This window comes from Oratosquilla oratoria, chromosome 6 (assembly GCF_046742065.1).
Source record: "Oratosquilla oratoria isolate Oo_2021 chromosome 6, ASM4674206v1, whole genome shotgun sequence".
NCBI classification, from domain to species: domain Eukaryota; kingdom Metazoa; phylum Arthropoda; class Malacostraca; order Stomatopoda; family Squillidae; genus Oratosquilla; species Oratosquilla oratoria.
In genome coordinates, this window is record NC_134782.1 from 72822973 (window position 1) to 72834114 (window position 11142).

Sequence of the window (11142 nt, forward strand, 5' to 3'; positions counted from 1 at the left end):
TAGCTTGAAGGAATGCATGTATCTCTGCTCCATAACATTCCATCAAGAAAATGTACCTGGCGAGGTACTGTCAAAAGTACAGAGGCCGTCAATTGACAGACGACAAGATGGCGTCCCGATCCTATGCTACCGACTTCGTTCATTAGCATATTTGCTTGTAGCAAGGTATTTTTTATTTTCATTTCCACCCACAAAATTGCATATTACGTTGATACATTTTAATTGACAAAATTAATAATTAATTTTCTGTTGCTATATTGCGACCATGGTCGAAACTAAAAAAATACCCAAATGACTACAGTCTGAGTGGAGCGAGACTAGACCAATGCAAAATGGCTGTCTGTGTTGTGGATGTTATCATGTCATAGCCCTGATAGCGTGAATGAATGCCATGGCATGGACTCGAAAACTGTCGAAGTTTTCGCAATTTTCTTGTCAAGATACATGCATCTTGGTTATAACTTAGTTGTAACTTTTGCTAGGCCTATGCACTGTCGCCGTTGGCAGGCTAGCTATGAAACGTGTCAAAATAGTACGCCACTGTCCGAGGCATTTTTTTACACTGAAGCCACACATAAGGCGCACCACCCGATTTTGGCCAATTTTAAGGATTTTGCCCGCACCTTATGGTCCGAAAAATACGGTATATGGAACAGTAAATTATGAAAAGTACTTAATACTTGAATTTGAAGAAGGAAAATATGAGTAAATGTTTTCAGAGTAAATAGAGAAATTGTTAATATCTGTGGCAATCAGCCCAAAATTCGCCCACTAGGAAATGGAAGCCTATTGATCGAAACATCACCTGAACAAAGTGAAAAACTCAAAACTATCTCAAATTTAGATAGTCTTAATGTTAAATGCTTCTCTCACCCAGTTTTTAACCAAAGCAGAGGTATAGTATATGCACCAGAATTATTACACATTGAAGAAAATGAAATAGAAAAAGACTTAAAAAATCAAGGAGTAATAAAAGTTTTAAGAATGCGAAAGAAGATTGGTGAACAGCTTGTACCCCTAGGAACAATAATTTTAACCTTCAATCAGTGTAGATTACCAAATTTTATATCAGCTGGTTGGTTGTCTCTTAAAGTAAAGCCATATATACCATCCCCATTAAGATGTTACCATTGTCAAATGTTTGGACACTCAAAACAAAATTGCAAAAGTAGAATTAATGAAAAACCTGCAGTATGAACTGTGGTAAAGAAACACATGGCAATTGTAACGAAGCTCCATCATGTGTTAACTGCAGAGAACAACATCCTTCATCCTCCAAGAGCTGTGTTGAATTTATCTTTGAAAAGGAAGTTCAAGCCATCCAAACCCTCGAGAAAATTACTTTTCCAGAAGCTAGGAATAAGGCCTTGGATAAACAGATTAGACCAGGGGAACTATTTTTAATGATTCTGAAAAGAAATCAACCAAATTCAGCAAATTAAAAAAATTCTAACACCAAACCAGAAAAATCTGTGAAAATGGTAAAACCAAATGAACAAAAGAGCACAACTTCAGATGTAAAAATACCAGAAAAGCAAGAGAGCAAAGAACAAAATAAAGTCACTGCCCATCATTCAAGAAATAGAATGGAAAACTTGAAACAGACCACCAAGGAATCCACCCATCAAAAAGAGAAAACAAGATCTGAAATGAATAATGAAAATAATACTAAAAAGAAAGAAAGAACTCCAGAACAAAATTCTAATGAAAGAATTCTTAAAAAATCGAATAATGTAGCTAACCACCACGAATAACAAACTCACCCTACTACAATGGAATTGTCAAGGCTTGAGAGCTAAATACGAATCTTTAAAAATATTAATAAAGGAAATTTTCCCATCTGCATCTCGTTACAAGAAATAATGCTTAGACAAAATAGAATATGCCCCAAAAAAATATCTCTTTTATCGTAATGAACATCAAACAGATGAAGGAAGACATGGTGGAAGTGCACTACTGATAAGACTAAATGTTATACACACAAAAATTCCTTTACAAACTTACAGGCTGTAGCTATACAAATATTTACAAAAAAGAAATATAGTGTGCAATGATGGTGTGTGTGGAACAAGGACAGGAGGAAATAGAAGGAAGGGTAGTGAATGGTGGGATGAGGAAACAAGGTTGTAGAAGAGAAGAAGCGAGCTTTCACAGATTGGTTACAAAATAGGATGAGGGAGAAAGAGAGGAGGAGTTTGAATGTGTTTGAGATGAGGTGTCTGAGAAGTATGATGGGGGTTACTAGGCTGGGTAGAATGAGAAATGAGGAGGTGAGGAGGAAAACAGGGGTGGAAAGAGAGTTGGGAGATAGGGTTGATGAAAGAGTATTAGGATGGTTTGGACACATGGAAAGAATGAGTTAGGAAAGACTAGTAAAAGAGGTATGGAAGGCAGACGTGGAGGGAGTGAACATAAGGGGACGTCCTAGGATGAGATGGATAGATGGGGTGAAAGGGGCTTTGGGGAAGAGGGGAATGTCTGTTGAGGAAGGACAGGAGAGGACAGAAGACAGGGGTGAATGGAGAATGGTTGTATATGGATGATGTGATGCATGAGCTGGAATGGGTGGGGGGATGGGGGGGTGAGGTAGTATGTGTGAGAAAAATTTGACGCAGCCCGAAGGGATTTCTCCCCATCTTCTCCCTTTATGCATGGGGGGACGGAGATTTAATGAAGTGGCCTTGCTGTGGATGTGCTGTGCCTTACGACATTGCCTCTGACCCAGGGCAGTGGACAAGGTGCAGGGATGACCCGTCATCCAGGAGGTGCTAAGATGTGAGGGAGGGTTGAGGGGAGTGGAGTGTATTTAGGGATGGAATGGGTGGGAATGATTTTATGCCTTTTTCTTTTTGGCTACCTCCCTTGTAAGGGGGAAAAAGCCTTGGTATATGTATGTTAAAAAATTCTTTTGTAATGCAAACTGGGAAAAATTCCTAAATGAAGAGACAAGGATGGAAGAGAAATGGAATACAGTGAGACCTCTCATTAAAGGACTTTAATTAGCTGTGTTTGTGGTGTTTTCACTGTGTTTTTGGTGCTGTTGTTTTGTGCGTGCAATCACTATGCCACCCAAAAACCACTCCAAAACACCAAAAACACAGCCAAAACATCGCAAACTCAGCTAATTAAAGTCCGTTAATGAGAGGTAGTACTGTATACTAAAAGAAATTTATAATGAGGGAGTGAACAAATATGTACCACAACAAAAGCAAGGAAGAGTGTATATAAAAAGCTGGTACAACAAAAAATGTAGTGAAGCCAAGGATAAAAGAGACAAAGCTTGGAAAAAATGGAAAAAAGACAAAAAAATGAGCAAATAGCAAACATACATCAAACTAAGAAATGATTATGTAAAAATATGCAGAAATGAAAAGAGAAACTATGAAAAAGAAATAATAGAAAAATGCAAGGAACACCCGAAACTATTTTACAGGCATGTAAATGGTAAACTAAAAAATAAACAAGAAATAGAAAAGCTGTGCCAGGGAAATTATGAATATACAGAAGAACTAGAAATGTCAGAAATTTTGAGCAATCATTTCAAATCAGTATTCACAATTGAGAACTCACCTAACTGTGAGGGAATAGAGAGACAGAAATCCCCTCCAATGAAGGAAATAACTGTAACACAAAAGGAAATCAGCGACCAAATAAAAAAAACCTTGATGTCAGAAAATGACATGGTCCAGATGGAATTGCAAATTGGATACTAAAAGAATGCATAGAGGAGTTAAAGAAAACAGATAAAATATACAATATAATTAGATACTCATTCAAAGAAAGGTACCACAGGACTGGAAAATGTAAATATTGTACCAATATATAAAGGAGGAAACAAGGAAAATCCAACCAACTACAGACTGGTCTCCCTAACAAGCACAGTAGCAAAGATATGTGAAAAAGTTATCAAAAGTAGATGGGTTAAACATCTGGAAGAAAAAACTATACTGAATCCAAATCAGTCTGGATTTAGACAAGGAAGATCATGTACAACAAACCTGATCTGCTTCTATTCGAGACTAATAGAAATAATACAAGAGAGGGATGGATGGGCAGACTGTACCTTTCTAGACCTACAAAAAGCATTTCATATAGTACCACACAAGAAACTAATAAGAAAAATAGAATCAATAGGTGGCATCAGAGGAAAATTGGGAAGAAATGATAAGTGGTGTCCTGCAAGGTTTGGTACTGGCTCCAGTCATGATTGCAATATATATAAATGACATGAATAAAGGAGTAGAGTGTTATATGAATTTCTTCACAGATGACGCAAAAATATTAAAGAAAGTAAGAACAGAGGAGGATTGTGAATCATTACAGTTGGACCTAGACAAAATCTGGAAATGGACTCAAAAGTGGGAAGTGAACTTGAATATTAAGAAGTGTAGTATAATGGAGTTTGGAAAAAGTAAAAACAGAATATCAAGAAATTATAAAATTGGTGAAGAATTAAAAAAAGTGAACTCAGAAAGAGACCTTGGAGTAATAATCAGCAAAGACATGACACCAGACAAACATATCACTAAAATAGTCGGAGAAACCTTCACCCTATTAACCCCTTCCATACGGTGACGCCTACGTTGGCGTCATGAGGACCAAGTGGGTACGCGAGGATGCCGATGTCGGCGTCTTGATTATATTGTAGTTGTACCTGCGTGACCCCCATACTCTGTAAACTGGCTTCATCATATTTTCTATGGTTATCAAAATTCACGGGTGAAAGAGAGAACAATCAATACAGCGGTGACTATATTTTTTATAATGCGAGTATTATGACGCAACATCGTACTTCTGGCAGCTAATGCTGCCCGCAAGATTTTGGCCCAGAGTGAAGTGGTTAAGGTCAATGAAAGTGGCATTTGACTACTTGAATGAGGAAATTATTCAAAAAATATTAATTACACTAATAAGACCAAAACTGGAGTACACAGCAACACTATGGACACCCAGTACTAAAAAGAATATAAAGAAATTAGAAAGAATACAAAGAGCAATGACAAAGTTGGCACCAACTCTCTCCAAATTAACATATGAACAAAGATTGTCCAAATTGGAATTACCAACTCTGGAACAAAGAAGAGAAAGAAGAGATCTGCTGACTGTAGAATCATGAAAGAAATGGAAATCCTAGATAGGAATGATTTACTATAATGGGACAATGGAAAAACAAGAAGACAGGAAAAAAAAAACTCAAAAAGGATAACTATAGAAGAGATCTGAAAAAAATAGCTTCCCACACAGAGTAATGGATACCTGGAGTAATTTAGATCAAGAAAGTGTGTGCAAATACTATTCAAGATTTTAAGAAAAAAACTTGATGCTGAAAGATACAAAGACGGGTCACCACGAGCATAGCTCCCTTCCCGTCTAATACAGCTAAGTAAATACAACTAGGTAAATACAAAGCAGACACTTCACAACTAACAAATCCAGTAATTCACCAAACAGATTAGAAAAAAATCCTGAGACATGCAAGAATGACATTTCATGGTCAGGTTATCACCCAACACTAAAACAGTATCAATTAACCAGACCCAGCAATATACTATTTACATGTCTTCAACAACCAACACCCAATACCTTATGACACAGCCATCCTAAAACACACAAATTGCATGACCACAATCAAAATTTAAGTTTCAACTCTCACCTTTTATCTCCTGAAGGTAGTCCTATTTTTAATCCATTACAGCATTATAGGTGTTGAATTTCAACAAGGAGAAGGAGTACAAGAACCTGAGAGAAGAGTGGAAGTGAACGATAGAGTAGAACTAGGAATGGAGGATGAATGAGGATGTTTCAAGGAGGGAGTCACTAGGGATGCAAAGATGGCGTGTGGAACAAAGAAGATGGGAGGAAATAGAAAGAAGGGTAGGGATGAGGAAGCAAAGAAGGTTGTAGAAGGGAAGAAATGAGCTGTAGAAGGGAAGAAATGAGCATTCACATTTTGGTTATGAGCATTCACAGATTGGTTACAAAATAGGATGAGAGATACAAAGAAAAGAGAAGTAAAGCATAAGATAAAGGATGCAAAGAGGTGAACAAGCATGAAATGTAATGAGAATATGAATATAAGTTTTGAAAGTAATAAAAAAGTATTTTGGAAAGAAATTAAGAGAGAGAGAGGAAGTAAATGAAATAGAAAAGGTAAAAGGTGCAGATGGAGAAATGATAATTGAAGAGATGGCAATAAGAGGAAGATGGGCAGAATATTTAAGGGAGGTACTAAATGTGAAGGAGGATAGGGAGGGAAAGGTAGTCGCAGTGGGAAACACTAAGAAAATGACAGTGATGAATGAGGAAAATAGAGGAGAAATAAGGAAAGATGAGGTGAAAGCAGTTATTAAATTGACCAGAGCAGATAAGGCACCTGAGTTGGATAGGTGTCATGTGGAGTGTCTAAAACAGAGAGGTACAGTGATGGTGGATTGGCTGGTGAGGTTATTTAATGTTTGCCTAAAAGTGCAACAGGACTGGAGGAGTGCTTGTATAGTTCATTTTACAAGGGAAAAGGGGACAAGTGTGAGTGTAGTGGTTTCATAGGGATCAGTTTATTGAGTGTAGTTGGGAAGGTTTATGGAAGCATTTTGATAGAGAGGATTGGGAGAAGAACAAATGGAGTTGTTTGTGAGGAACAGTGTAGGTTTAGGACAGGTAGGGGTTGTGTGGATCAGATTTTTGTGTTAAGGCAGATATGTAAGAAAGCTATAGGAAAAGGTAAGGATGTTTTTTGGGCCTTTATGGATTTGGAAAAGGCTTATGACAGTGTAGGCAGGAAGGCACTGTGGGAGGTATTGCAGATATATGGGATAGGATGAAAGCTGTTAAGAGCAGTCAAAAGTTTTTATGAGAGTAGTAGAGCCTGTGTTATAAATGAAAAGAGTGACTGGTTTGAGGTAAAGGCGGGACTTTGTCAGGGATGTGTTATGTTGCTTGGCTGTTCAATTTATACATGGTTGGTGCAAGAGGTAGATGCAAGGGTAGTAGGTGAGGGATTGGAGATGGTTAAAGAAAATGGAGAAAAATGGGAAATAAGCCAGTTGTTGTTTGCTGACAACACTGCACTTATAGCAGGATTAGAGTAGGGATTAAGGAAGTTAGTGATAGAGTTTGGGAAGGTGTGCAAAAGAAGGAAGTTGAAGATAAATGTGAGTAAAACCAAGGTAATGAGATGTACAAGTGGAGAGGATGGCAGCAAATTGAAAATGAGTATTAAGGGAGAGAGACTGGAGGAAGTGGATAGCTTTAATTACTTGGGTATGAATGTGGCCAGAAAGGGAGGAATGGAGGTGGAGGTAGAATGTAGATTGAGAGAAGCAATTAAATTCCATGGAATAAAAAGTGTAATGAGAAATAGGCATTTGGGAATGGATGCTAAGAGCAGATTGTATGAAGGAATGATTGTTCTGACAGCACTCTATGGGGCAGAAACATGAAACATAAGAGAGGAAGAGTTTAAATGTGCTTCAGATGAGGTATCTGAGAAGTATGGTAGGGGTTACTAGGCTGGATTGAATGAGAAACGAGGAGGTGAGGAGAGCAGGGGTGGAAAGGGAGTTGGGAGATAGGGTTGATGAAGTGAATATTGGGATGGTTTGGACACATGGAAAGAATGAGTGAAGAAAGATTAGTAAAAGAGGTGTGGAAGACAGAAGTGGAAGGAGTAAAGATGAGGGGGATGAAGGATGAGATGGATGGATGGGGGAAAATAGGTATTGGGCAAGAGGGGAATGTCTGTTAAGGAAGTGAGAAGACAGAAGATAGGGGTGAGTGGAGAATGGTTGTGTATGGATGATACTGTAATGTATGGAAGGGTGTGGGTAGGGGATGGTGGGTGGAGTATGTGTGAATGATACTTGACGCAGCCCAAAGGGATTTCTCCCCATCTCTTTCTGCATGAGGGGGATGGAGAGGGGGGGGGGGGTGCCAATTAAATTAAGCAACCTTGCAGTGGGTGTGCTGTATCTTGTTACATTGCTTCTGAGATGCAGGGATGACCCATCATCCAGGAGGAGCCAAGAAAAGAGGGAAGGAGGGGTGGTGAATGGGAGTGGAGTATGTGGGGATGAAATGGTTGGGAGTGGATTATGCCTTTGACTTTGTCTACCTCCCTTGTAAGGGGGGCAAAGTTGTTGGTATATTTATATACCAAGGGCTTTTTCCTCCATACAAGGAAGGTAGCCAAGTCAAAAGGCACATACCCACTTCCACCCATTTCACTCCCAACCCCCTTTTCTCCCTCTCATCTTAGCTCATCATGGATGATTGGGTATCCCTGTATCCTGCCCACTGCCCTGGGTCAGAAGCAATGTAGTAAGACACAGTATATCCACAGTAAGCTTGCTTCATTTAATTGGTGCCCCCTCCCCCTGTTCATCCCCTCATGCAGAAAAAGAGAAGACAGGGAGAAGTCCCTTTGAGCTGCTTCTTCCTCCAAAGGTAAGAGGCATTTGTAATGAATATAAAAACAGCTATGGAAAAATTGAATAATTTATGTGCAGTGAAATTTCCTTTATCTTTTATATGAACATAATGAGCATGTTAGTTAAAGTAAGTGATTATAGGCATATGGAAATGGATGCAAAAAGGAGATTATATGAAGGGGTGATTGTGCCAATAGCACTGTATGGAGTTTAGACTTGGTATTTGAAAGAGGTGAAGAGAAAAAGGTTAAATGTGTTAGAGATTAAATGTCTGAGAAATATGGTAGAGCTTACAAGGTTGGATAGACTGAGAAATGAGGAGGTGAGGAGGAGAGTGGGGGTGGAAAACGAGATGGCAGATAGGGTTGATAAAAGAATATTGGGATGGTTTGGAACAGTGGAAAGAATGAGTGAAGAAAGATCAGTAAAAGAGGGGTGGATGGAGTAAACTTGAGGGGATGGCTGAGGATGAGAGGCATGGATGGGGTGAAAGGGGTTTTGAGCAAGAGGAGAATGTTTGTTGAACAAGGAAGAGAGAAGGCAGGAGATAGGGATGAGTGGAGAATGATTCTGTATAGATTATGCTGTGATGCAAGGATGGGGGGTAGGGGAGTAGAGAGTGGTAATGTGTGAAGCAGCCCTATGGGATTTCTTCTCTTTTTCTGCCATTGGGGACAGAGAGAGGTGTTCACTGATTCAGTGAAGTGGCCTTGCTGTGGATGTACTGTCTTGCTACATTGCTTCTTGCCCAGGGCAGTTGGTGGGATACAGGGATGACCTGTCTTTCACAAAGAGCTAAGATGAGAGTGAAGAAAGGGTGGTGTCTGGGAGTTGATACATGCCTTTTGACATAGATACATCCCTTATAAAGGGAAAAAAGCTTTTGGTATATAGATTAATAGAAATGATTTTTAACTAATGGTACACAATGTTGAATATACATGATAGTGTTGTTTGTCCAGCCCCTTGAAATCTCACATTGTTGTTCTCTTCTTTCAGGACTTTTAACATATGCCATCTTGAGAGTAGGGTAATCCTTAAAGACATGACAGGTGTTCTTCCCATGATGCAACATTTAAAGGAAGGAATTATCAAGAATAATTCAAAGTGCAAAATGTAAACAGTTTATATTATCATGAATGGTGCAGTGTCTGTGAAAGTTTTATGTGCAGTATTTTACTTCTCTGTGACAAAATGTTTTATTATAGTTTTGGGGAATGTGGTGCAACATGTATAGGTACTTAGAATTGGAATTTCATAAAACAAAATTTGTTTTCATCTTTAGCATTTACCTTGGCATAATGAAAAAGAAGAAAAATTTGTTCAGCTTTTAGTTAAAGTTCAGTTGCATCATCCCCATGTTCTGCTAGGAAAGACATATTTGGCTTCTTCTGTGTTGAAGAAGAAATTAATTAAGTACTTCCAGTATGGCTTTACATAACATGCATCATGTTGCATTAGTTTGTGCAGTACACAGTTTTATACTCAGTGTTGTCTGAAGTTTTTAATATTATGTACCAAGATTCTTCTGTTGGTTCTAAACCAGGCATTAGAATCAACAGAAACTTTTATGGTAACTGTTCTTTTGCTCACATTTCATGTGTATACTGTCATGTTACAAAGAAAAAGTAGGTTTGAGTAATTTGATCTCTGTAAGACAAAGAGTACCAGACAAAGAGTACCAGTATCTGTCAGCTAGTACCAAGTAGACAAGACACACTGGTGATCAATAGGTATCTGATGTTTTTATGTGTGTTTTTACTTTCATGGTTCATTTATAACATTTGGCTCAGAAGTAATTTTAAGTTCAGATTTATACCCTGTCATTTTTGTTCCTATGCATCTTTGTGTCGTGGTCAGGTATTTCAACAGATCTCTTGTTGCAGCATCTTTTTGGAGGCTTTGTCTGTTACCATGAAGAAAGGGTTGGGAAAGAATTATTTTACAAGTCCCAATATAAAATATTTAACAAAACAATGTACAGAAATTGGAAAAACATAGGGTCACATACCCTCAGTGTCTGTTGGAAACTTGGTGGTTTCCAGTCAAGCCAGCATAGTGGTATCTGTATGTTAATCTTTTTGGCAATACCATCCCTTTAAGAGGCAATAGAATAATGTATGTATTTTTTCAATGAATCTTTTGTAATATTGAGTTAAGCCTTTTATTTTCCCACACATTCCATGAACACAGTATTTTACTTCACAGCTTTAGATGTAGACATGCTTAATGATATTACAACTCTAATTTACCAAATTGATGGTTTAGAGTAGAGATATTATACATACATATACCAAGGCTTTTCCCCCTTACAAGGGAGGTAGCCAAAAAGAAAAAGGCATAAAATCATTCCCACCCATTCCATCCCTGAATACACTCCACACCCCTCCACCCTCCCTCTTATCTTAGCACCTCCTGGATGACGGGTCATCCCTGCACCTTGTCCACTGCCCTGGGTCAGAAGCAGTGTCACAAGACACAGCACATCCACAGCAAGGCCGCTTCATTAAATCGGCGACCCCCCCTCTCTGTCCCCCCCATTGCATAAAAGGAGAAAAAGGGGAGAAATCCCTTTGGGCTGCGTCAAACTTTGTTCACACATACTACCTCACCCCCCATCCCCCCGCCCATTCCACCTCATGCATCACAACATCATCCATATACAACCACTCTCCATTCACCCCTGTCTTCTGTCCTCTCCCGTCCTTCCTCAACA

General features: G+C 38.7%; 1 protein-coding gene across 10 annotated transcripts in view; it reads left to right on the forward strand.

The window, feature by feature from the left end:
- Positions 1-10580, forward strand: part of LOC143026610 (motile sperm domain-containing protein 1-like) — a 93375-nt gene extending 82795 nt beyond the window's left edge. For all 10 annotated transcript variants that reach the window (XM_076187302.1, XM_076187308.1, XM_076187306.1 and 7 more), the window contains one exon: positions 9426-10580. In XM_076187302.1, the coding sequence (XP_076043417.1) occupies positions 9426-9460 (35 nt within the window). In that variant the 3' untranslated portion in view covers positions 9461-10580. The remainder of the gene's footprint in view (positions 1-9425) is intronic.
- Positions 10581-11142: the final 562 nt, after the last annotated feature.